The sequence below is a fragment of the Neodiprion fabricii genome, chromosome 1, assembly GCF_021155785.1.
Source record: "Neodiprion fabricii isolate iyNeoFabr1 chromosome 1, iyNeoFabr1.1, whole genome shotgun sequence".
Classification (NCBI taxonomy): Eukaryota; Metazoa; Arthropoda; class Insecta; order Hymenoptera; family Diprionidae; genus Neodiprion; species Neodiprion fabricii.
The window spans coordinates 21,364,366-21,390,013 of record NC_060239.1 but is presented as its reverse complement, the minus strand read 5'-3'; the positions used below and the strand labels follow the sequence as shown (position 1 = coordinate 21,390,013).

The following is a 25,648-nucleotide window of genomic DNA, read 5'->3' as shown; positions in this document are numbered from 1 at the left end:
ATTGTGCAGTGGAGGAAGACAGAAGGTTACAGGGAGGGTAAAAATTCACTTTCGGGATGCATTCGAGTCGCACCCGATAGACGGCGCGAGATGCCGCTTCCCCGTAGAAGACGGGATTCCCCGTTGTGAAGGAACATGGCGAGTCCGCAAAACGACATGGACTACGGTGGCGGCATAGGCGCGGACACCATATCCGAGGAAAACATGACTTGGGGTGGCGGTGGGAGTGGTGGGGCTGGGGGCGGGGGCATCGACAGCGGAGGTGGTGGTGGTGGCGGCGGAGATTTGCTCTTCAGGCTCCAGGAGGCGATGCAGGACGTCGGCTCCTTCAACGCGTCCCTGAACGACAGCTACGCCTGGAACGCCAGTCTGACCAACGACACCGTCTTCGTGGTCAGCGGCATGTACCCTTCGGGCTATAGCCTACCGCACATAGTGCTCGCCTCGATAGTCGTTACGTTGCTTATGATAGTGATAGTGGTCGGCAACATGCTGGTGATAATCGCAATCGCGACCGAGAAGGCGTTGAAGAACATTCAGAACTGGTTCATTGCCAGTCTGGCCGTCGCCGACTTCTTCCTCGGCCTCATCATCATGCCGTTCTCTCTTGCTAACGAGATAATGGGATATTGGATATTTGGTTACTGGTGGTGTGACATTTACTCCGCTATGGACGTGCTATTGTGCACCGCTAGCATCATGAACTTGTGCCTCATCAGCCTCGATCGGTTTTGGAGTATCACGCAGGCCGTGGACTACCTCAAAAAACGCACCCCTGCCAGGGCGGCACTCATGATCGCCCTGGTCTGGCTCCTCTCCGCACTGGTCTGCATACCGCCCCTGTTAGGCTGGAAGAGGCCAACTCCCGAGGAGGAGTTCCCAAAATGTAGGGTAAGTACCCGTTTTGCTAATTTTCGTGCACCTTTTCCTCGTTCCAGCCGAGGGGCGGATAATTTTCCCGCAGTAAATATTTTATGTCCTTCTCATGGTTCAGATACGCCGGTAAGTCTGCTCGCGTTCATTTAGCGATACCATCATCATCTCCGTACAAAAGTAATCGCATTCGGAACCGCTTATTGCGGAATGATAAACGACGACCGTTCGGAGTAATCCGTGTTTGGTGTCACTCACCGGCTCACCAGCACTCCAGGGGATCCCGTGACATTTCTATATGCTCCATTACTGACATTGAAACAACGTTGGCACATTCTTGACCTACACATTATTCTTATCGGTAAATCAACGGCTCCGTTCTTCTCTCTGGAGTATCGTGCAACCGCAAATGGAAAGAATATTCACGGTTTTATTTGTCACGTTGATTTCGGATACTTAATCACGACTCAGATATTTTATTTTCGTGGTCTGTGTATTAAGATTTTACCGTATTGTATGATTACAAAACTCCGGTTACCGTCTATCGCCTCCTTTGATCGTATCTTGTGATCCTTAGCCGCTTCAAGCAATCATCGGACGACAATTCGGTTATTACACATACGCAAGAGATTATTTTTAAATCCATGAGCAAGTGAGGAGTCACAGGTTAGCCTGATACCGTATCTCATAATCTCACTGACCGATTTTTCAGTGCACTGTATCACGCATGTTCTTGGTAACAAAAATGACGCCTTTTCAATGCCTTTCACTCCATTTTTATATTCCTCCTCAATTTCTCCATTTGGACCAACAATTTGATGACGAGAGAAAAGTTGATCGCTACTTCCTAAGTTCTGAAATGGAGCTTTACTCTTCTTCGAAGAGTTTCGTAAAGTAGCCAAAGTTGAGTTAACGATATTAGTAGGTTATTTAATAAATCAGCCAGGTTATATTAGTGCACTATTCCCTTGTTGATATTAATGTCATAAACTATTCCTGAATGTTCATCTCATCTTTCCTCCTTAATCATTTTTATGCAATATGAGAGGATTAATATGCTCTGATGGAGTGAACGACCGAGGCACTCAAATTACGGAGATGATTCTGGGGTAGGTATATGTAACTGTAATATACGGGCGGTTCCGTTTGAATTTTTAATTACAAAGTTTGTTTGAATAACACTTTGAAATTCTACCTCTCCGACGACAAATTTCAATTCTGCATTGTTTTTATATCTTCTAAATTTATCTAGCTCGCGTGACGACGAAAAAATTATCTGGTAAAAACAACTGAAGAGTGCGAATCAATCCAGAGCAATCGGCTCACCAATTGAATGATTCCATAACAAATCCTGCAATTCGAGCGGAAACAAAAATCAGTTTCCTTCTGATGAAATGCCGTTCATGTCGGCCGCAAGGACTGTTCGAGATGCTTATCCGTGAATGAGTCCCATCAAGAACCGGTATCCCAAGAAATCCATATGAATCTGTACGTAGCATCAAGGTTTAGTCAACCCACAAATTCAACTCACAATCAGTGATACAAATTGCTGATTGTATTCAAATATACGTTTGAACGAAACTCGATCTCAGAAATGTAGAAATCTTTTTTAATTTAGCGAAACTTGCGACGTCATCTTTTCTATAATGTCGTTTCGAATCTATCAGAATTGTAGAAAACACATTTTATCTCCATATTTTCATCACCTGCATGTATTCTCCATAACTTTTTCTCAGCTTCGCTTGTCTTACGTTCGAAGTTCCTCGCCACCTCAGTCCCCATAATCGTCTTTATACACTTCAATGTATTTCAGAAACTCTTCAATAAGCGTGACCCGTTCTTCTATCGCTCCACTCTGCCAATGGAACTGAATAATTCGTCTGATACTCTATTGGCAGAACTCGATGGAAGCTGAGTTGTGTGCATTGACCCCCCCGTCGATGAATTCTTGCGGGGCACTTCGAGTCGGATCACGTTTCGATCGAAAGCTCGTCGTCAAACCTTTTCGTTTTCGCTCTAACAGCTTCACATTCGTCACGGAAACGACTATGCCGCCATTTTGATCGCTGAAGAATCAACCCGGGTTGATTCCACCTTCGAATCATGACCGACTCCCCAGGAGTGACTGTTTGGTTATCATATCGGCGATACTCTATAATCGGAATACACCATCGTCACTGTCGCTTGAGTTTCAAGCTTAAATCAAGCATGCATTCACCAGTTTACGGATTCAAATGGTTAAGAGCTTGCCATAATTTTACAATCAAGAGTCTGCACGATGTAGCACTAAAACGTACAGCAAAAGCTCACGGCTCGTTAGTCGAATGACTTTACACGAATGGCACGGTTAGAAGTTGTTACAGATCGAACGATACGTCATTTCCACCTCAAATCCATGGAATTGAGGAATCGTTACCTTCCTTACGTAACCACAATGCCGCCTTCATGACAAGGAGACTATGCATCTACCGAAGATTGATCTGAGAAACAATTCTCGGCTTGATAGTGACGAACAATTTGCCTGTCTGGTCGAGTTCCCCAATGATTAATTGAAATACGGCGTTAGTATATACAGTATATCTGCGTTAATTTCAAGGTGTGAGTTTCCGGAAAGATACCAGTTTCTCAGAAACGATTTCATGAGGAATGTTACATGATTACTTGAGGGTTGTCGGAATGTGTTGACCGCGGCTTCGAGTAAACTTCGAGCCAAGATTGAATTTGAAAAGTTCGAACGTGAACAGTACATTTATCTCTCGTCGGGTCGCTAGTAGGTATAGATGTACCTATGCAGTGAGAAAATTTGGTTCAGTCAACTTGTGGCGATAAACCGTATTTCTCCGGCCACTGGAGTACGAGTATTGCGTGAAGAAAATCCCTTGGACATTAATCCCTGGGACCTAATGACAGACGCGGCTTCGATTTGTTTGAAAAATCCCTTCCGTCAGTGGTTCAATCCTGGCACGTTATAAATGGTTGGCATTCACCTTTGGAAGGCTGTATGGTGGAATGACTGCAGATCAGTTTCTCCCACTCGGGAAAATTGAAATAGATGCTGAATCGGAAGTGTTTGATGTTCTTTTGACGGAGCTTTCATACTTCGGTAATATCTATGGTGTACATTACACAGCATTTTTCAGAGTTCAAAGTAGCCAGCTGAACGCGGCTTTAAGAGAATCGCTCGCAACCGATAAATGAGAAAGGAACATTAGTCATACTTTGAAATCTTTTGAACAATTCTTTTCAGGATTTCTTCTGTAACGAAGTTCGTCAATTTTAGGTTATCAAGTTCTCCATCCGCTTCGAAGTTTCTCAGTCGCAAAGAAACGGATCAAGTCACGGTGCGGGAGGATAGTTTGAAAGATATTTGGTAGGTATCATAAAACACGTTCCCAAATTTTATACGACCGTTCACGCTATAATATATTAAATCCAATTCGGCAACGGCTTTGTTCCAATTTCCTATCGGAAATGACGGTGATTTTATTCCCGCTTCGGGGGATCGGTATCACATATTCAAAGAGCTCAATTTCGCCCCTGAAAATTCTCAAATACACCAGTTTCGGATAACGTATACCGTTACTACCTCGTTTGCGAGGATATCATCTGTCAATAGAATCTGGGATCTGGGAAGAAAAAAACAGTAACTGCAGACACGTGAAACAGTGCGACCACGTTTACTTCTGCTGTCGTTTACTGAGGAAAGAAGTGTGAGAAACTTTGCTGAAAATTCAAACAATCTTACGGCGCTTCCAGCCACAAATGGCATGATCCCGCTCACAGACTCGACGGCATAAAGAAAACCTTTGAGAACAGTCTTCGCGTGAGTATATAGAGAAAGATAGAGATTGCTTAGGCGAAAACTTTTCAAAAGACACCCTGACCCGGCTTTGGTGCGCAAGTTTCTAGGTTCTATGCGATGCGTCACTTAAGACAGAAACATGTAACCCACCATACTCAAGCTCTGTGTACACGCCTTTCATCTTTGAGACGCTGCCGTCTTCTTTGGTCCAGCACTTTCTGCACTTCTTTTAGCCTCGTGCAGTGATTAGCTTAGACCTAAAAAAAACCTACGATACGCCACAATGATACGAGCTTTATACTAGCTGTCTGAAGTAATAAAATGTCAAAACTTCTGAGTTCGTAATAAGTTTCTTGCTGCTGAAGAGGTTTTTTCCCCGTCTATAGGGGCGGAATTTGCTCATTATTATCTGGCTAATAATAATGCGATGTTTGTTCAAGTTCAAGTTCGGATAGCGGAAGAGTTTCTGTTAGCATTTCTGGTGTAGCAAAACCGGATAAGTTCTCCAGTTTCAAATTGCAATTTCGCATTATGGAAAAATCAGGTTGTATTGATTCTCCCGCGTGATGTAAGAACGTATTAAATTAAAACGGTGGATATTAAGCGATTGAATTGACGTCAATTGCCTTGTTGTGAGTACGTGATGTATAATTAAATTATTTCGCAAATTTTGACCCATTGAAACAGTTGTAAATTTTCTAAAATAAATATAGCTGGAAGCCAAGAACTTGCTCGGATTAAAAAAAAAAGAAAAACTAGTTTATCAAGACTCACTTAAGGATTACTTACTTATTGATTTTAAAATTAATACCGAGAGAGAAGAAAGAGTAAAACATTATTTACTGTGATTTACAGTGAATAGAATCATTATTTTGTTTTCTCCAGATCAAAATCTGTTCATTCGTCACAATGAAGCTTTTTTCCGATGAAAAATAATGACGAAATGCCGTGTGTCTTTAAACTTTCGTCGGGGACGTTATCTGACCTTTCTTTGTGCGCTTAACCGATAAAAAGTTGAGTTCCTACAAGGTACCGCTGAATCCGTGGTCAACTCGGGAGCTAACTGTGAAATTTTTTGTATCAGATATATGTATACCCGCGATACCAAGAAATACGACAAATTCGGTTTCGAATATACACATATTTGCGTAAACCGATCTGCGGATATTGAGAGATGGGGTGTAAGGGCGGCACCTGGCTATAACGAAAAGAGGGGTTACCGCAAATCGAGGCTGCAGGGGTGAGCTTTTATTGATATCGGATAATCAGCTGTATTATATTTGGCCAATCTGTGAGTACCCAAATAAATTGACTGGTATACGCGCACCGGACTCGATACCTCGCGGGGTTCAAGCGGGCAAAACAAATATGTACAACATATAGGAAATATAATATGTTATATGTGTATAACATCGAAGAACCGTTCGAGTAGCGTTGAGATTGAAGCGAATCCCGCTCACTTGTGTAGGTATACACACGTGACGCAGTTACGTTTGCACACTCTTGTGCACCTTTGACACATGCGTGTAGACATTGGGAATCGGATGGTAGGTACAGGCACGATCCAAGAAGTCCGAGAAGCAAGTGTAGTCTCTGGTTTGATGTTATTGGAATTGGAACGTCACGCACGGATGTTGGCAGGTTACAAAGTTTTATCATAACCAGTATAGGCGAGTTGAAGTACTTGCAGAGCAATGTTCGTCACCGTTGACGGTTGATAGTTTTTTGGCGAGGGTTGACAATGCCCAAGAGTAGAATAGGCAAAGGAATCACACTACGGCACACGTGTGAACTCTGGCTCTGGTACATTTTATCTGTGAGTAAGAAGTTTCTTCTCTGCAAGCACTGTGTATAAGGAGACTCTAATGTGTAGATGTTGTGTTTACCCTTTTTGAATCCTTGCTTCCGGTACTTTTTATCACTCTAAGAACCAATTCGATTACTGAAAGTACCATCGAGTATGATCAAAGCATTTTGTCATTGGTGCTCCAGCTCATAAAATGGTACCTTCATTTTCATTTGTTTCATAGTAATTTGCATAAACCTTTATCAACCTTGTTCACTCGGTATAAGAATGCCGACAAAATGTAATCTCTTAAAACCTGTTAGCAAAGCGAAGCTTTCTAAGTTCTCAATTCTACGGTGAGACTTTTTTTTCTACTTTGAAGGCGGCTGTAGTTTTTACAAATTAAATTTGTATCGCGTTGCTGATGTCAGTGGTATTTCAAGCCTGTAATGTTACATGCTTTTGAGGATTTCTTTTCGTTCCCCCGTTCCGTTACGTTTTTACCGCCAGATTGTACATTTGCACACTAACCGTAGCGGGAAATGGTATAAGAAGGATGTAAATGAAATTTAACGAGATTTGTTGACTACCATATGACACGCGACTACTTTTCATTAACTCACAATAATATATAGATACGTATAATAATGGAAAGTTGCATGTACCGGCAACCAAAGAGTGGATATTACAGGGGTGGGCATAGAAAAGTTTGACCAAAATTAATACCTCAAGATGAAAGTCGTGGCACGTATAAGCGCCTAGCTGTAAAGCAGGCGGGACGACAGAACTTTCTTCCATATCTATAGACCGATCTTGAACAACAAGTAAAGGAAAAACAAGCTCACTTTGCATTGCACCTGTTTTTCTCCTCATTTTTAACCGTGGCCACAGAGCCATTAGTCGCACAGCATCGCGTATATACATTATACATGACTGTGTGTGTATGTGTGTGTGTGTGTCTTTTGCTCAACGCCGACCTGCCGACGATACCAGCCTTGGCACGTCGTAAAAAATTCCTGGTTTTTCAGGGAAATGCCTTCACTCTGTCAAAGCTATATGCCCAGCATTCTAGCTAACATCGACCTGCCGCAAACGCATGCTCGCGGATTTCCCCCCCCCCCCTCTCTTCGTCATTTTTTTTTGTCACTAACGCAAAAAATGCACGTTGATTTGGTGCGGAAAAGAAGACATTACCGTGAATTCAAACCCCGTATTCGAAAGTTAGCAAGATTGAATTTTCTTTCGTTGTTATCGCGCAACAAATTTGGCCTCCGTTGTTCAACGTTGTTGCAATACCTAATTGTCAATTATTCTTTGCAAAATTCGAATTTCAGATAAGCAGGGTAGAGAATATTCAAATTGTGCATAAGTTGTGAATCAAAGAGATACATTCCTTCATTAACTGTTCTGTAATGCAGATTGTTGTATTTGTAAGCTACGAATATCTCTTCAAAGATACAAACAAGAAAGTGTATGAATTATTAACGAAAGCTCATGCATCGATGCTTCGTTGAAAATCGTTTCGATATTGTTAAAAATCTAGTAGATTTGTTTAATTCCAATTCACAATGACCCATTACATTCGGAAAACATGTTTTCTAAAACGTTACTGTACTAGATTTTCTTTTGTTTTTCAATTGTAAATTCAATATTACCACGTGTTGATAGTAATCAATATCGGCGCAATGTTGTGGAATTAAATTTTTGAAGATTGCAACATATATTTTAAAAAAATAATCTTCCGAACTAAACGCACTACCGTTATACAGTAAAATCCAACAAAAATGTTAGATTTTTTCTCATTTTGTTGCGATCTAAAATAATGCATCGGTATCTAAGCTTCTCTTTATATTCCAGTATTCTCTTTTTCCATTTCTTTCAAAAGCTCTCCGTAGTTTACGCTTGTGTAATAGTTAGAATAGTACTTTGTGTAGAATTATCTCATAATAAAATTGTTAAAAAGTATCAATTTTTGCTCAATCAAACTTCGCAGCTTTTCCGTAGCCATAGCATTTAAAGAATTGCGGCTGCTGGAAGTTTAACATTCGAAATAAGAACCGATTTTCAGAAAACATCGCAAGGTTGATTTGGCGATCCTGGTTTACTAATTGGTTGAAAATCAACCAACAACAATTGAAGCGAGAAGACATTGCGAACTTAAAGCATTTGCTATAGTTTGGCGATTCGGACAGTTTTCCCCGTGCGATACTTTACGGCATAGCCTTTCTTTCATTTCTTTTTCTTTATCCACTTTCTCCCCTATACAGTATTTTTTTCCCCGCAGAGCTCGGAGATTTATACAGAGGAATTGATCGTTTCAGCTTTTCAACTTTATCTGCTCTTCTGTATATCATACGTCGTACATATATGTAACGGAATAAAATTATATTGACATAACAAATTACCTCGGCTACCACCACCATGCTCCAATTGTTCCCCATGCGAAATATATGCCTGAATAATAGAAAGCGGAAGACAACCTGTGTCGGGACAATTAGCAGCGGTGACTTCCGGGCCTGAATGCATGTGTATACAATACATACATGTATAACTTAACACTTCGTCTTTCTCATGTTAATCGTTTTCCTTCTCTGGATGTTTTTTTTCAGGCACATGTATGGAATTAAAGCGAGCTTTCGAGCTTTCCACCTTTCTAGCCACGTAACGCGGACTCTGTTTTTAAGAGCTGTACGCGACGTTACACCGGGAACCACTTTCAAAGTGAAACTAAACGTAAGAGAAAAATTCCAGCTTACCAAGCTCGGAGAAGCGAGTCTGCTACACACGTACACACACCCCTTCACCCCTGGTCTCAATTTCCACCCCCACCCATGCAGCTGGCTTGAATGTACCGCCGCGCCTCCGGTATAACATCCAACCGTGTATTCCATCTGTCGGGAACACTTTAATACTAATTTAAACTATCCTTAGCTGCTAATAAGTTTCCGTGGAACTGATAGAGCGTGTCGAGTTTCAGTTTCTCCCTAAGATCTCCTCAGTTTCGTGTTATTACACCTACTCACTTCCATGCACTCGAAACCGCGGTGCTGATTTTATCCGCGAGCTAAGAATAATAATTCAAGCTTTATGCACGGCTTTATACACCCACGTCTACTGCCACCACCGTAGTCAGTTTACTCACTAAATAACCCCGCAGTCACCTAACCTATTCCTCTCCAATAACGCCTAGCTTGATTCACCCTTAACCCTACACTGTATGGATCCACTGTGGCCGACTCAAATAACCTTCCAGTCTCAGGTTCACCATTGAAAGTAATTTGCAAAAGTGTTGAATTTTCTCCCACTCGTCCAAGACTTTCCTGGAGATATTGGGGTACTGAATTTTTTCATTGATCCCAAAACTGTTGAACGATTTATTTAACGAAAATATTGACATCTTAACAGATACCAAACGTATACACAATATCATTTTCCTGCTCCTCTGCTGCTGCATCATCACTGTTATCACAAACAATTTCAGTCACTGATCAGCGTTTCCACGACTATACTCAAAGAGATAGATTGCCGATAAATCGATATCCACGTTTTATCAATTTAACACTACGACGTTTGTAATAAAATTTTTGTCTCGGTGGTTGATTCATTTTTGTGCTGTGATAAACTATTCCAAAGTATTCGTCTTTTACCCCACATTCTCGATATCTTTGGTTTAGTAAGAATGAAAGTGATGGAATAAAGGAAAAAAAAATAAACAAAATGAAATCCTACAAGGCGAGGGAGAAAAACTATACAACAACATTGTATCAAAATTTGGAGTAACTTGATACTAGCATCCAGAAAACATTTCAGCCAGCTACTTTGAAAACTATGTTTACTGATAATCGAATTCAAAGTTTAGCGAAGTAACGACGCGCTCGGCCGCCCGACTGCCTTTCAGCTAAATCACCGATAACTTCCACAATATTTCGAATTTCAACCTAAAACTTACACACGATATTCTTTATACTTTTTTTCCCGCCCAGACATGCCTCAACATTCCCCGAATGAAAACTGTACGGTAATGTCGTTCTACTAGATGCTGAATTAGATTATAAATCTTATTACTTCTTAAAATTGGACGGTTTAATGAATAAAAAATTTTAGATATGTTTTCTGCCTTCCAGCGACGAATACGATTTCTCTTTTTTTCAAAACAGACATGCCGTAATCAGAAAATTTATGAACAGCATACCAATATACTTATTTGACCATTCAGATCAGCTCGTAGAATTTTCGAGACGTTCAAGGCTGGTAAATTTATTACTCGACACGAAGTTGGATCCCTCAAATTTCCGACCAAAGACCCACTCAGTCCTGTTCGAAATGAGGGTGGACGGGTTTTTCCTCATTGTCATACTCATACGTCGTACAGATTACCGCACGTGGATCGTTAATTCGATCTCACTTTTTCATTAATTTCATTAATTAGTACCGTACACAGAAAGTGCATCACTCGACTTAAGAAACCCCAGTGCGTGAAATAATACACCGGGATCATTTCAGGATAGAAGTAAATCGCATCGCTACGTAATTCTGAAAAGTTTTCCAATGATAACTGCATCGAACCGTTGATTTTTGTCAGGGAGCGTATATGATTTGCTAAACGTCTGTGAAAAAATTCTGTTAATAATTTTTCACAAGATAGTGCTTTTTTTCACAAAGTTCACGAACGGAGGGTAATTCATACCTCGTTTCGTTATCACGTTATTTTCTATGGCAAATACTGTTAACGGTGTTGAGCGAATCGACGAAGCGTTTTTATAAGTTGACGCAAATTATATGACGATAAAATGTGAGTGCAGGTAAACAGTTCCAAGTAACACGATTTTTCTGACAAGATATAGAATGCAGTTCGTGGTGTTGAGCCATGGTTAATAAAATGCGTTCAAAGTTGAATGCCAATCGTATAGTTGTAAAACATGGATTTGTATAGCTCATACCTCAAACAGTTCTAAATGAATTGTTTGCACTAGTGCTAACGCAGCACTCGAAGCTGTCGTATATTTTAACGTGATACTTCGTACAAGATACAATTATTGGTCTTATTGAATTATTAAAATCTTTTGAATTCACGACAGGGCTGAACTTGAATCTGATTTTGAATTAGGAGTCTTACAAAAATTACGTTTCGATTTGTTACATTTGAATAAGAAAAGCAAAGAATATTCTCAAAAGTGATTTGGAAACAAGAAGTTCTGCCTGTTATTCTACAAATTCAAGCTTTTTAGAAACTGTAATTTCAGCCACATGTTTTTTATGAAGCTTTTTTTTTAATTTCATTTAAAGAAGCTTTATCCAATACTAATAACGCCTTGAAATTCACGCCCGGACATTCTTTTCAATTTTTTCTTTCTCAACTAATTCTTTATATTATCGTAGTTGATTATTACATGAGCTGCAAAGGAGGATCTATTTTTCATAAAATAATTCGACTGATTCTAGCTTCTGAAATGATGCTAAAAATGTTTGGAAGTGTGTTCGGTATAATTTTTTCGTTAAAAAAATCGTTAGTCTGATTTCTTGAATTTCAGGCTGTGTTTAGTATGGTACAAGTCACCTACGGTTACAAAATGACAATTTCATTATCATCACGACATGCATCTACACTAGACTACGATACGACTTTTCAATTTACATAAATAAAAATTTATGAAATAAGTCTCCAACTGATCGTATGTCCTTGCAATACTAAAAAATCTGATTTCCATCAATTCCATACGAAATATTCAATATTCAACCGACTTGATACGTTGCAGTGTTATTCCGACAGCAGTAAACGGCGAAAACGTTCTGAAATACGTCTTTCGAAAATACTTTTTGCCACTAGTGGGAAAATGGTTAAGGGGAGGAGACATCAAACGTCTAACAAATTAGCTCTGAACTCGACCCGGACGGAAGTCGGCCTCCCTGTAGAGTGCTGGTAAAATTGACCCGCCTGGGTACCAAGCTGATGCAGCCTTCGCGCGGCAACCTCTTCTCGGCACGCACCCTGGGGAAGCGTAACCTGGTAATCTCGTGAACCGACCCGCAAATTTATACGCTGCAGCACGGATACGGCCAGCTACGGATTTCACGGCTGTCTTGATCATTTACGGGCGTGAGGTCAGCACGAAAAAGGCCGGTTTTGCTTCAACGCCAATCGATGAAAGCAGCCCTCATATTGCGATGTGCACATGGGATATTACACGCGAAACGGGACGTGTTTTGACTGATGGTCAGCGAGCTTTACGCGCGGCCAGAGTCTCATTCCTTACTACGTTGTGAAGAGTCGTTCTTAATTTTTTACACCCTGATGAAAAGCGGACTTTTTGTATCTCGTGTGTAAAATGGTGAAGGTAAGCCAACCTTTTAAAGAATTACGTGGGTTTTGAATGGAAAGAAAAAAAAGAAACAACATATTTTCTTTAAATCTCTCTTTTAATACAACATAAAAATTATTTCATTCGCACCTTGAGCACGTAAATGAACAAATATGTGAACAACTTGTTATAAAATTTTTTCATTCCGAAATTTTGAAATTTCAGCCCTCGGGAAACGGTTCTTGGAGAAAAAGTTATCCTCGCCGTGTTCAGGATAACTCATGATAAACTTTCTTTGAAATCAAGAAACGTCATATTTTCTGTTAGTAGGTGAATATAGGTCGTGATTGAACAGAGAATTTTTGAAGAAATTAAAATTTGAATATTTCGTAGAATTGTATGCAAAGCAGTAAGATTTTCGGTAAAATCTAGACCATGTATTGCCTTGTAAAATAAGACGTGATCAAAGAAAAAAAATACTTCGTTCACTCGCGATCTGTACTCATCTCATAAATCTGTATGTTCAAAATTTTTGGATGAAAAGTTTATGAAATATTTTTCAATTATTGTTCTTTTATATGCTTAAGGTTTGAATGAAATAATTCTTCCATTATATTGAATAAAAATGAGAGAAAGTAGGTTGTTTTCTTTTTTCGCTCTTCAAAAACCATGTAAATGCGTTATGATTTATATTAAGACGAAAGTCATCCAACTGTCAAACCATACTGGATAATTATTTGAACAATTTCCATGATAAAACTGGAATGAGTTTATTTTTTCACCTCTTGGTGCCTTAAACTAAAAATCTTATACTTCGGAAAAATTTTCAGTTTAGAAAAAAACTAGTCTGCGCTCATATTGTGACTAGTTTGTCGAAGTCTAATAAATCATGGCTACACTGAGTGACCTGAGGAACAGATCTCTTCAACAAATCTCAAAACTAATAAAATTTTAATATTTTCTCGAATTCTCCTGCCGAAAGTTCATGCATGAATAAGAAGTTATTAATTCAATGAAAAATCGTAACAAATTCCCGTTATTCCATCACTCCTAACTGAACTTCTTCTGCTTCGAAGACACATTAAAAAGGAAATTCTCGTTTTATAACTGTACAAGAGTAATGCCGTGGAAAGTAATTATCCGTTCATGTTTCTGAATATTCAGAGTAGATCTTGATATTATACTTTGAATAAATGATTCTTCATCGCATATAGAAAACTATGAACACTGCAATTTTTTCGTTTTCTTCATCTTAATTGAGAAGTAGGTACATGATTTTTTGCGCGTGTCTCGAATTTCTGAAGTACAATTTCTGAGATAAAGCAATTCAACGTCAACATTATATCCTACCACAGAATTTCTTTCCAGATCATTGATCCAATTGGAAATGGAAACCATAGTTATTAATTCCGCACGAAAAGGACGAGGATCCCATCTTTAAGAGGCCATTTCCCCGCTACTTTCTGATTGAATTGTTTTGTTATTCCTTTTCCTCCAGGGAAGCATAGTTTATCTTATACCCTATATGGGTAGATAAATAACAGCTAGAACCTCGAACTCAAGAACAAATTCACCAAATTGTAATGCCGGATGTCATGGGTGTAATATTGATCTTGGAATAGTTTTGTCTGAAAATATCTGTGCAAGGTTTTGTTTTTACATCATTTTTAAATTTCGTCACGAAAATTATATTTAATCAGTGCGACGATAGTTGTGTTACGAATGATTCACACTTACGGATATTTCGGAAACATATCAAGGTCATCGAATTTATTTATTTATTTATTCCCAGAAAGCTTCTAATGGTAGTATCTCGGCGAATATAGTTGTAGAAGATCATTCAAAACTATTTCTGGGGAATTGATAGTTTTTAAAATTAAAAAAAAAAAAAAAAAAAACGCAAAAAGAAATATAAATCTGAACTGTCGGATAAATAATATGATAACTTTGAATTCCATAGAATGAGTAACTTTGAATGCGAATGAGTGCGAAAAAATGATAAAAATGATAACTTGTGAATTGGTAGATTTTCTATAACATTGACGGTTAATAATTTGATTTGTATGACCAATTAAACCGAAACAAATATAATATCGTCATTTTTTTCACAAAAATTTGTTCTTTGTAGCCCACTTCATTCCTGAATTGTATTTCCATATTTAGTATAACTCTCGAGGGACTATTCACTCACAGATTAAGTGAGTAATGATTTCCAACTCACAATCAGTCAGAGATTTCAAACGCTCCCAAACACTTCTGAACTGATTCTGAAAATTTTCGATTAACGATTTCTAGACGTTTCAAAATGAGTTCAAACGGTTTCAAAATAATTCAAAGAGTATCGCGCCATACTAAGTGGTTTTAAGCAATTTCAAACTGAATGATTGTAAATGATTTAGAATTGATTTCGCAGAGTCTCAAAGGTTTCGAAGTGATTTCAAACGATTTCAAAACGATTGCAAACTATTTTTATTTGATTTCAAAGAGCTTCAAACGACTTAAAAGTAATTCGAATCGATTCGAAACGGTTTGAAATTGATTTCACTTGATTTAAAGCGGTTTCGGAATTGTTACAAATGGTGCTAACTGATTTCAACGAACCCCGGAAGATTTCGAAGCAATTTTACGCAGTTTTAGAATGATTATAAATAATTTTCATCGAAACTTCAGAGAGTTTCAAACGGTTAAAGAATAATGCGAAGCGATTCTCAGCAGTTCAATATTGATTTCACTCGATTTCGCGCAGTTTCATAATGGTCGTAAATGGTTTCAAACTGATTTTAAAGAGTCTCTGAGGATTTCGAGGTGATTTCAAGTTGTTTTGAAACAAATACAAACGGTTTTTACCTAATTTCAGAGAATTTGTAACCATTTAAAAGTGATTCGAAGCGATTGCAAGCAATTTGAAACCGATTTCACCAGACTTTTCGCGATTTCACGCGATTTCAGTAATTATAAACAAATGTGAATGACTCAACTGATTCCTGAGTGGCTTTAATCAAAAGTGCTTTCCGATTTCAACTGACGAACAGGCCCTCGGAAATTGCGAATATTTAGTTTCTAACAATAGCTTCGAATAGAGAACAAATAAAATTCCCACGCAGGGAACGTACGAGAAAGCACATATCAGAGTACAAAATCAGACGCAAGCATAAATCACTCGTCTGACTTACTGGTTCAGTTCGTTTCCTCCCAAGCGCAACCCGCAGGCGTGGCACGTAATGTGTATTATGCGTACTCATACCTATACCTATACAGACGGGTACATATATTCCACGCATACCCCTGGCATACAGAGTTTGGCATTGATCGCGGTGAGAATTCCGCGTGCCAGCACCTTCGCACAGTATACAAATTTTCTGGAATAATTAGCCAATGCTCTACCAATAACGTTACGATCTGCGTCGATGAAACTAATGAATTCGCAATTAGTTGTTAACGATCGTCGGGTGATCGTGACTGGAACAGACGGGCAGCTCGGGAACAGCAGCAACTATTTAGGCTCGATTTCCGCACTAACAAAACACGGCATGGAGGCTCTACCTCTGCCAACGTTGTGCCGGGCTGTAAATATTCGTACCGTGCATATCTCATTTTTTCCCAAGGTGGACATATGCATGTACACGAAGCTGTATTTCACTCTGCAGGATTCGCATTTCCGCGAGACCTTTTTGCATAGTGTAATTATCGTTTTTACCCCACAAATCTGCACTCGCGGAGAAAAAATTGGTGACCGTGAACCATTTCAGCAAGCAATTAAAAATATTTAAATACTGTTACGATTTCCTACAAAAGCACTATTAATAGCAGGAAACTAATGAAATGCTATCGAGAGTCTTTAATGCTTTTCCATAATACCTACTTAACAGATTTTCAGAACTATGAATAATTTGTTCGTGTAATAATGAAGGCGGGATCGTGCTCGAAGAACAATAACGATTAACGATTTCTCATCAACTTTTGTGTAATTCAGAATTGAATATTTTGGGAATTTAAGATAATTTCGAAAATATATTTCAGCACATTTCTCATGGTTTCAAGAAATTTCACACAATTTTCACAGATCATTGTATGTGATTTGAATGATTTCACAGGCTTATCAAATATTTCACTGACTGGTTTGTGCCAGTTTTCATACTTGGTCGACTTCTCGGTAACACTTATCGAATCACGCGATATGATGCTTGTATCGATGTTTTAAAATCAAAAAATGGAGTTCGTTCTGTTTTTAAAAAATGCCTTTTCTAAAATTTCTTATTTTGATCATTTTGAGATCGGTCAAACAGTGGGGTAATTTCTTCTCCATTTTTTTCACTGTTCTAGAAGTTTTAACACCACAAACACAAATGTTGAAACATTTTTGGAGTGTTGTGAAAAATTTTAAAAACTCTTTGACTCGATATCACATGAATTTTGAATTGAATTGAAGGTAGCGAATTGATTTTTATATATGTATATATATATCATGAAAAAATATTATTCCACCCCTTACTGGATCTTAAATAATTCTTATGAAATCGAACAGCGAAAAGAACGCCTCCATTGTATTATGTGACCGATCTTAAAATTAACGACACAAAATGCAACGTTTTTTTATTATTTTTTAATAATTCTAAACAGTCAAAACTGTGCATAGGTTTGAAAAATCATAAACAAGAAATACTGTATGACCACCTGAATATTTTTTCAAGAAATCACGGAACGCGGAAGTCAAAACCTGGTCGAATTGATATGTAATGCCCCATTCTCCGTAAGGGTAACGTTGTTTAAGTTACTTCAAGGACGATCGATTCGGCAGATCCTGCACTAACTTTCGAAAAAAAAAAAAATCTCCCAGCAAGCAGAAGCGACACTTACGATAGCAAGACGTCGAAGGAATGTCAGAAGGGTTGCTTCGAACGAAACGGTATGTGAACAACAAATGAACTGGAACACGCCTATCTAAGGGTTGTACACGGTTAGGGGACCTTCTGGCTGATTCTCTTTCCTCGCACGTCAAATCGTAACTCGTAATATCGAGCACCCTCAACTGGTTTGCACGCTATTTATTTGCACTGCGCCGTTCAGTGTTTGCCTCTTCGCCCGTGTTCATCGGTATCACGGATGCTGTCTGTTGCGAGGATATTTCATTAGACTGGAGTGGTTTCCTTCTTGACGAGTTCAAGTGGATTTCATATTTTTATGATTCCTGTTTGCGACGATTTGAGACGTTGCTGGCAGGGTGATGGAAAAATTGATGCTACTGAGCTGATTTATATTCGCAAATATTTCCTGTTGTAAACCGTTGATATTTCCAAGACCTTTCTCGTCGTAAACGTTGTGTAATTTGAAACTGACTGTGGTGCCCGCTGTTTCTCTCAATTTTCAAATGTTCGTCCTGCTGCGTGCCATGAATCAAATTAATGAAATTCTTACTTCTGATCTAATATCGTATGACTTCACACTCGGCAATGGCACCCAAGCGAAATAGCAAAAGTACAGCAGAGCTACGAAAGAAGGACTGGAAGTCCTACGGAAAAAAGGTCATAAAATGATTCAAGAATTTGGAAAAATTTCTCTACGGCTCAGAATTGCACGTTTGACCATCAAATATACGAGCTTGAAATTGTAATTTTTTTCACCATCATACTACACAATATTTACTTAGTTTTTCTTTATCTTTCGTTCACACAGTCTTTCCAAGAAAGCTCGTGTAGAAAACTCTACCTTTCGAATCTTGACAAATCCCAAAAAACCACCAATTCAAGAAATTGGCTAGCAGGAAAGATCGAACAATTTGATCGATTGAGTATCAACCAGTTCATTAAATAACATTCCAAACTGAACCGGTTCGTCGTCTTTGAATATTCAGTCTTAGCGTAAAACTACTGTTTTTTATTCAAATTCCTTATGAAAACGTTTTTCAAAATATTTGACATCGGGGACTATAATTTCAGAATCATTATTTTTGGTTAATCAAAAACAAAACTGTCGAAATTGCAAGAAAAAAACTCTCCTTTTTTTCAGGCCGAACACACTTGTAGGTCTATTTTAAACCGATTATTTGCTCGCAGTCACAACACTTCGAAGAAAACCATATTACGATCACGTTTTTCCACATTTTCTTTCATTTCCATCACTTCTTCCGGTTGTATATCCGAAAGGTCTGCCGGAGAACAACTAAATAGCACAATTGTGCAGTTTATAAACTGTGTCAGCCTCTAAAATTTGTTATTAATATTAATCTAGAAAAGGCATCATCTCGACTAACACAGCCCTAAAAAGAAGAAACGAATGTATTTAAGCTGAGATACGGGCAGATTCGAGGATATCGCGATCATCTCGACAGGGTGGGAAATATCCATCATTTATTTTTTGGCGGCGTTGAGATTGAGAAATTTCCGGCGGACCGCCGCATTTCAGTTGTCATCGTTATTCGTATAATCCTCGAGGATGGCCACTGCAAGGAAGCCAGAAAAGCCGCCTGCCGCTTCCCGATTTCCAACTTTGCGTCGCTTTGAAATCCTCCAAGTTTCGCATCGCCTTATTTCTTCTCCTTCCACACCAAGAGCCAACCATGGGGATAGAAGAAGGGGTGGGGTGATTTTTTTTTCGCGGGTAAGACAGCAAAATGCCGCGCTTATATTGTCTGTGACGGGTACCTACGGCTCGGAAAACAAAATTTAAGAAACTACGTGACTTGATACTCAAGGGGCGATGGAAGAAGAAACCCTTCGCGAGTGCTCAACAACCCAGAGTAAAGTAAATAGGTACAGGATACATTCTAGCAGCAGGGGTGCAGGGGACTCAACGGTTGGGCAATAAGTTAATTTGCCGTGATGGAACGTGAGGATAACTGCCGGCAGTCGACTGTCTTCTCCACCTGCGACCAACCCCGGTATTATAATAAGCAATGGCAATAATAACAGTAATAATTCATACACTCGAAGAATCCCTTACTCCATCGATCCAATCACATCGTAATTCTACCTCAGTTCGAGCTTCCGATTCTTAGGCAGGACCATTTGTAAACGGGGTTATCCTTTAAAGTGAAACATCGGGTCCTTCGTGCTCGCGTGATTTCTTGTTATGTGTATATTTTGTAAACAAGAAGGCGCACGGCTCTCTCCCCTCCGAATGATCGAGCGAATAAACTATTGGATTTTCAACTAAAAGCCTGAAAGAACTTGTCGGAATTTTTTCTGAATTTTTGGTGCGATTTGAATGGCCAAAATAAAGGAAATACGCGAAAGGCCCGATGTTTCATTTTACGTATACTCAAAACCATGTTTCCCTATAAAGGTCAAGTATCCTATATTTCTATATAAGTTTGCCTTTGCAAAATACGTCAGAAAATCTTGAACCACCTTGGTGAGATGTTTTGTCAGTTGCAAAACTTTGTTTGAGAGTGTTTTCAAAATCGGATCTAGATATTATAATCTGTGTATTCGCGTGTATTCGATTTTTGGGAACACGATACCAAACAAACCACTTGGGCTGAAGTTTAGAAGGAAGCTAGACAATGTTTTCGTAACTTCATCAGACTTTTCGACATTTCGTTTCAAAATGGTGAATGCTCGACGTTTAGGAAAATTCATATTTTCTATACTGTGTAAGATAATTCATGACACCTTATGAAAATACACTTTTCTACCGTTGAACTACATTTTTAAGATTTTTCCATGACGTTTTCATCACGTTAGCCGGAGGAAGAGTTTTTGGCACGCAGAATTTTAGACAAATTACTAAACCGAATTGGCTATATTCAAGTGAAAATTAGAGTACGCATGCGAACGCAGATTCTGTATGCGGTTACGCCTGGCGCAAAAAGCAAAACCTTTTGGCTAAACTACGTGTTTGTAAAACAAAAGGTTTCTTATTTCACTTCCAATACTGCCGCATGGCTACCAGCAAACGAAAAATGATTGCGATGAGTTGGGATTCGTTTTGGGTCTTTGAACTTTTTTATCGTGTAATTGTAACGAAATTTCAAATTTACCCCATCGGTGATGTACAATTTCGTCTCTATGCATTCTTATTCGATTGTATTGTACAAATTTCGTTTAACTTTGAATTAAGACTCATACGTTTTAAACATTTGAATTTTTATCCATCCATTTCTGTTTGAATGCTGCAAAAATTTGAACCCATGTAAAACCGTGAATAGCGTTAGTGCTGGTTTGTTTTCTTCAATCTAGTTCAATCCGTGACGAAAGTTAAAATTCTTTGAACACTTAGATATACGTTCTAGTTATAATCACTCAATTTTTAAACTGTAACTATACCTGTCAATCCATTTCGATCGTTAGCTATTTATTGATGTGGAAACGGATTCAACCGGTTATCCTAGCTATGGTTTTGAACTGTAATTTTGACATCCATAAAAGCCGAATCGCCTGGTTTTACAATTTTCTATTGTTCTCAATCTTCCCTTGTACTGCATGCTGCATAACTAGTACTTGTAATTTTCCTTCATCCTACGCTGAGCAACGAAGGCAAAAATCCCGGGGAAACTGCAGTCTTTGAATGAATGGAATGGAGACAGAAATGAATAAAGGATAAAATGTGCTTCAAAGTGTTTCCATTCGAGTATGGGACATGGCGCTCGTTCCGAGATACTTTTCTCATTGTCTTTAATATCTGTATACGGTTTTTATTTTATTTTCCCAATATTCTCCGTCCGCTGCAGGTGGTGTTTTTGTACTCTTTGAATGGAAAGTAGATATTAACGAAGCAAACGGGTTGCTAGGAGAATTCCCCTGCTAATTTACTCTAGATTCCAGTTTGACAAAATTTCCATTCTCACGTTACAATGCTACTGACGCACGCTGAAGATTCTCCAATCAAAATTGCAATACGGTCTCTATTGATACTGCAACTTGCCGAATCATTGCCAATTTTGTGATATAACATCCACGATTGCGTTGAATGTCATAAATTTCATTTTGATTCTACAGTTGGCTTCATGATAATCAGTGATGCTGTACATTTCCACGGGATAAAAATGCAGGAATCTACTTTTGACATTTGGTTACTTTTTAATTAATCCACCCGATTTATTTCACATTCCGCTATCACACGGACAATCGTTCATTGAGCATCCGAAAGCAAAATTTAGAATGTCAGCCGGTTGTCACCCTGCGGCAACCCTGCGCCGCGCATAGAAGGAATCAAGATTTCTGCGGCTAACTCGATTCTCGTGACGTGAACCGACGCCACCGTAAGCGGTGTTGCGCTGTGCTGGAAAATGAAATCAGCGGAAATACATTTTACGCGTTTTAAAGTTCATCATTACACCTAAGTGAACAAAACTAATTCCAGGTAAAATCATAATGCCTGTAAAGTTGACCAGCTATTACATCAATTTTTGTGTCAACAAGAAGGTAATCTTAAGCCGAACAATATTCTCCAGATTTATTTCTTGGCGAAATTCACAAGGCTGGGGTTAGTAACGTTAACGTAACGAAACATCATGGAACAAATCGTTGTACAATTTTATAAGGACTTTCAAAGAGTTGGCTTTGGCAAATATGAACATGTTTTCTTGGTTGTGATTTACTAGTTGAATTTCAGACAATCCCAAGGGTGAGAAGCAACGATTTTCCTAAACATGCGTCGTTAAACTGACGTTACCAACTTCATCCCCATCAAAATTTACCGCCATCGTAACGCGATATGTTCCAGCAAAAAGAGCCATGCTCAAGGGAGCGTCGTAATCTTTTTTCGTTGAACATCGTGCGACGTGGAATGGCAAAAAAAAAAGATTATAATCACAATCAGTTAATTCGTCAGACCATGACAGTAGAAATCCTTAGATCAATTCATCCGGTTTCTTTCCTTTGCATAGAGTTTCACTTGTCAATTCGTATTCCGATCGTGAGTGCAAAAATTACCTCATCAGCTGTCGAACCTTTCCACTGTTGTAATTGAATCGTGAGGCTTCTAATATGGAAATTCGATAACAGAGTCTTAAGGTTGGATGAGACAACCACATACGGGGCAGTCTAATCCCTGGAGATTTTTAGTCTGCAAGGGTCTATTCGGCGGGCCTCGATCCACGTTGGATGGGAATCCGTAAATCCACTGATGTACGAAGTTGATTAGGATCGTATTTAAGTGAACCGTCTGATGGGCAGCGGCTGCCTGACGTATGATCGACGATTGTCTTTCGGAAAACTGGCACAACCCCTGGTAGTTCTCATAATCGTACTTCTGTCGTTATATCTCAGCAGTCCGCGATAATTAATTATACTTTGATCATGATAGATTGCTGGTACAACAAATGGCGCGTATTTGAGGGTAGATGAAAACGAACGAGCCGAACGAGTGATCGAAATAACGAGGCTAAGCATTTCTTGTAAATCATGTTCCAGCTGATTACGCTTATCAAGCTTTCTCAATCTACGATACCCCGGCCCCTCGATTCTCTCTCGATATCGAACGAGACCCACTCGTTACATTTGCCAGTGACTAATGGCAGGGCCAATTTTTTATCCCTTTATTCCAGATCGCGTTCCGCTCGATTCAATTAGGAGAGAAAAACAATGTCGCATTGTTGTTCAATTTAATGCAATATTCAATTTCAATGGGTTTCAACAAATTTTCGTTTATCCTAAACGGATGATTATGTATTTATTCTTAATTCAAAATGAAGTGTGTATTACAATATCTTACCCATTTACTATGCGTAAACTTTTTCGCGACATTTGGTGAAATGACATTTTTGCGTGTAAATTGGCTTCACGTTGTATTGTGGCGGTAAGTAAAACCATATCTTACTGTCAGTTGTGATTTATTGTTTAAAACATTGGCGAAAGTTTACAATTCACGTTAAGGTAACTCTGACACAGACATTTTCGTGTCACGTAAAAAGTACATCTAGCCTCGCGATTAGCAAAGATGAACTGAGGTGGGCAGTGTGTCTAAAAATACGTGTCCGTAAATCATGCTCGTGTTGTTGTTCTATAATCGGCCGTAACTGTAATAACTGTAAATCAATTAATTACCCAACCCCTGTGTTAATGGCGCTTGATAAACAGTCAAGATATTATGATTAGGAATGCAGGTTAATTCTAATTTACTAATTGAACGAGCCATTATTTGGCTGAAAAATCACGCCTAGCGTTATCAGCAAATTAATTATTGCGCTGCGCATGTACATCGATCCTTTGCCAAACGACTTTCTGCTCGATTTTGATATTACTTTTATTCTCCCTCCTCTCTATTCAACTTGCATTTTAACGCTCAACTTTGTTTGTTTCAGTTGATATTACTGGAAATTAGACTACCCACACATATCCTATCGTCCAACCTGCTGACTTAATCGATAGAACGTAATTGCACCCTAGGTATGCAGCAAGCTCTCCACATTCGAGGCATACAACGGTTATTCGACAGAATTTAGTCTCTCAGACTTGGCTTGGTCGAATAATGGAGATGTGAATTTTCTGACGTCGTTGAAGGAACGCATCTTGTACAAACGTAAGCCGCACAGGAATTGAATCCTCTTAAATATCTACAAACTTCCAAAGAAATAATCTTAAAAAAAAAGTGCAAGTTTTCCTTGAAAACGCGCATGAATAAAAATGAAACGACGCTCCCAACTTGAATTCCATAAGAAACTTTATGGAATTTTGAACTTTTGCTTTTTGGTGCTTATATTGAGGTCCGTACTTACCCATGGACAATTTTCAAGACCATGGCGAAAATCGCGCACTGTTCTTCGATCTCTCGGGATAGTCTCCACTCGTAATCAGCATCGCTCTGTGGCAACTGGTTGAATACGGATTCAGAGCAGTCGATACATCAAGAACGTCCTACTTCTGTTCGGCACTCTGCCACGGCCACCGTTTCAGCCGGTAGACTCGACTCTCTGCTCCAGACACCTGCCACTACCGCGATTGCGTTTCCCGTGCAGACACTAACATATTCGAGTTATTAATATTGTCTGGCGAGAAGTTCACCAGGCACGTCAATGCTGCGCAGTGGAGACAAGAACGAAATAGTAACGGTCCATTCAACGCATCATGTGCGTACAAATTGTTTCCGCATACTCGAAACAGACCTCGGAACACATGCCAAGCGGCTTGTGTACCGAAGAAACAAACCCTGGTTCGTGAGGTAGATTGATTCATCTTTCAATGAGTACTTCGACATTCATCCTGGTAGACCGAAGCAACGGTTTTTAAATTTATTCAGAACGACATCGTTAATGTTACGCAGATCCCGAATTTTCCTTCATCGCTTATAAGATGACTAGCTGAGGTGATATGCTAAAGCTGTGTTACTAGAAACTTTGCGAAGGTTACATTATTCCGATCTTGTAAAAGTTACATGTTCGAATCATCGTGGCGGAGTGTTTTTTAATGCAAAAATGGTGCTCTTTGATTCGGTGCTTAGCGGTTCATTACGTCGATATCGAAATTGAATAGAATGTCAGAGCGAATGAGACTGAAGTTAGTAACGTTAGTGTAACGAAAGATTGGGTAAAATTAATCTAAATCATTCGTTTGCAATTTTATAATGACTTGAAACTAGTCAAGTTTCCAAAATATGAGTAGGTTCTCTTTATTATGGTTCACCACTTTTCAGATATTCCTTGTATTGCAAAAAATAAAGATTTTGTAAAACTTGACTTATTGAAATAACGTTACTAATTTCGGCCTCATCAGATTCAGGGGTCATGCATCACAAAAAATGCATCATGAAAACGCGAAGGCGAGGAAAACAGCAAACTTGCAGACTCCGTGCATTTAATCCGAGTAACGTAATTTTTAGAACCTGGATAAGAAGTTTCCCTGTGTTGTGTTTACTTTAATTGATTTTTTCATGTTAAGAAGTGCGAGCTCTGCTCATGATAGAGTGAATCAAGGTATGTACCTGTCATCGTGATAGATGATTAATATTCTG

General features: G+C 39.0%; 1 protein-coding gene and 1 long non-coding RNA gene across 3 annotated transcripts in view; one reads left to right on the top strand and one right to left on the bottom strand.

The window, feature by feature from the left end:
- Positions 1-306: 306 nt before the first annotated feature.
- The window catches only part of LOC124188036 (alpha-2A adrenergic receptor), a 253,740-nt gene continuing 228,398 nt past the window's right edge, over positions 307-25,648 (top strand). Inside the window, exon 1 of the mRNA XM_046580303.1 lies at positions 307-891. Coding sequence (XP_046436259.1) covers positions 310-891 — 582 coding nt within the window. The 5' untranslated portion in view covers positions 307-309. The remainder of the gene's footprint in view (positions 892-25,648) is intronic.
- LOC124188039 lies at positions 23,292-24,743 on the bottom strand. Of its 2 annotated transcripts, none has more exons than XR_006872229.1 (2): positions 24,417-24,743; positions 23,292-24,261 (listed from the first exon to the last, which is right to left on the bottom strand). It is a non-coding gene; the product is annotated as an uncharacterized LOC124188039 (long non-coding RNA). The 2 variants fall into 2 exon arrangements; XR_006872228.1 differs by having other exon boundaries at positions 23,292-23,726.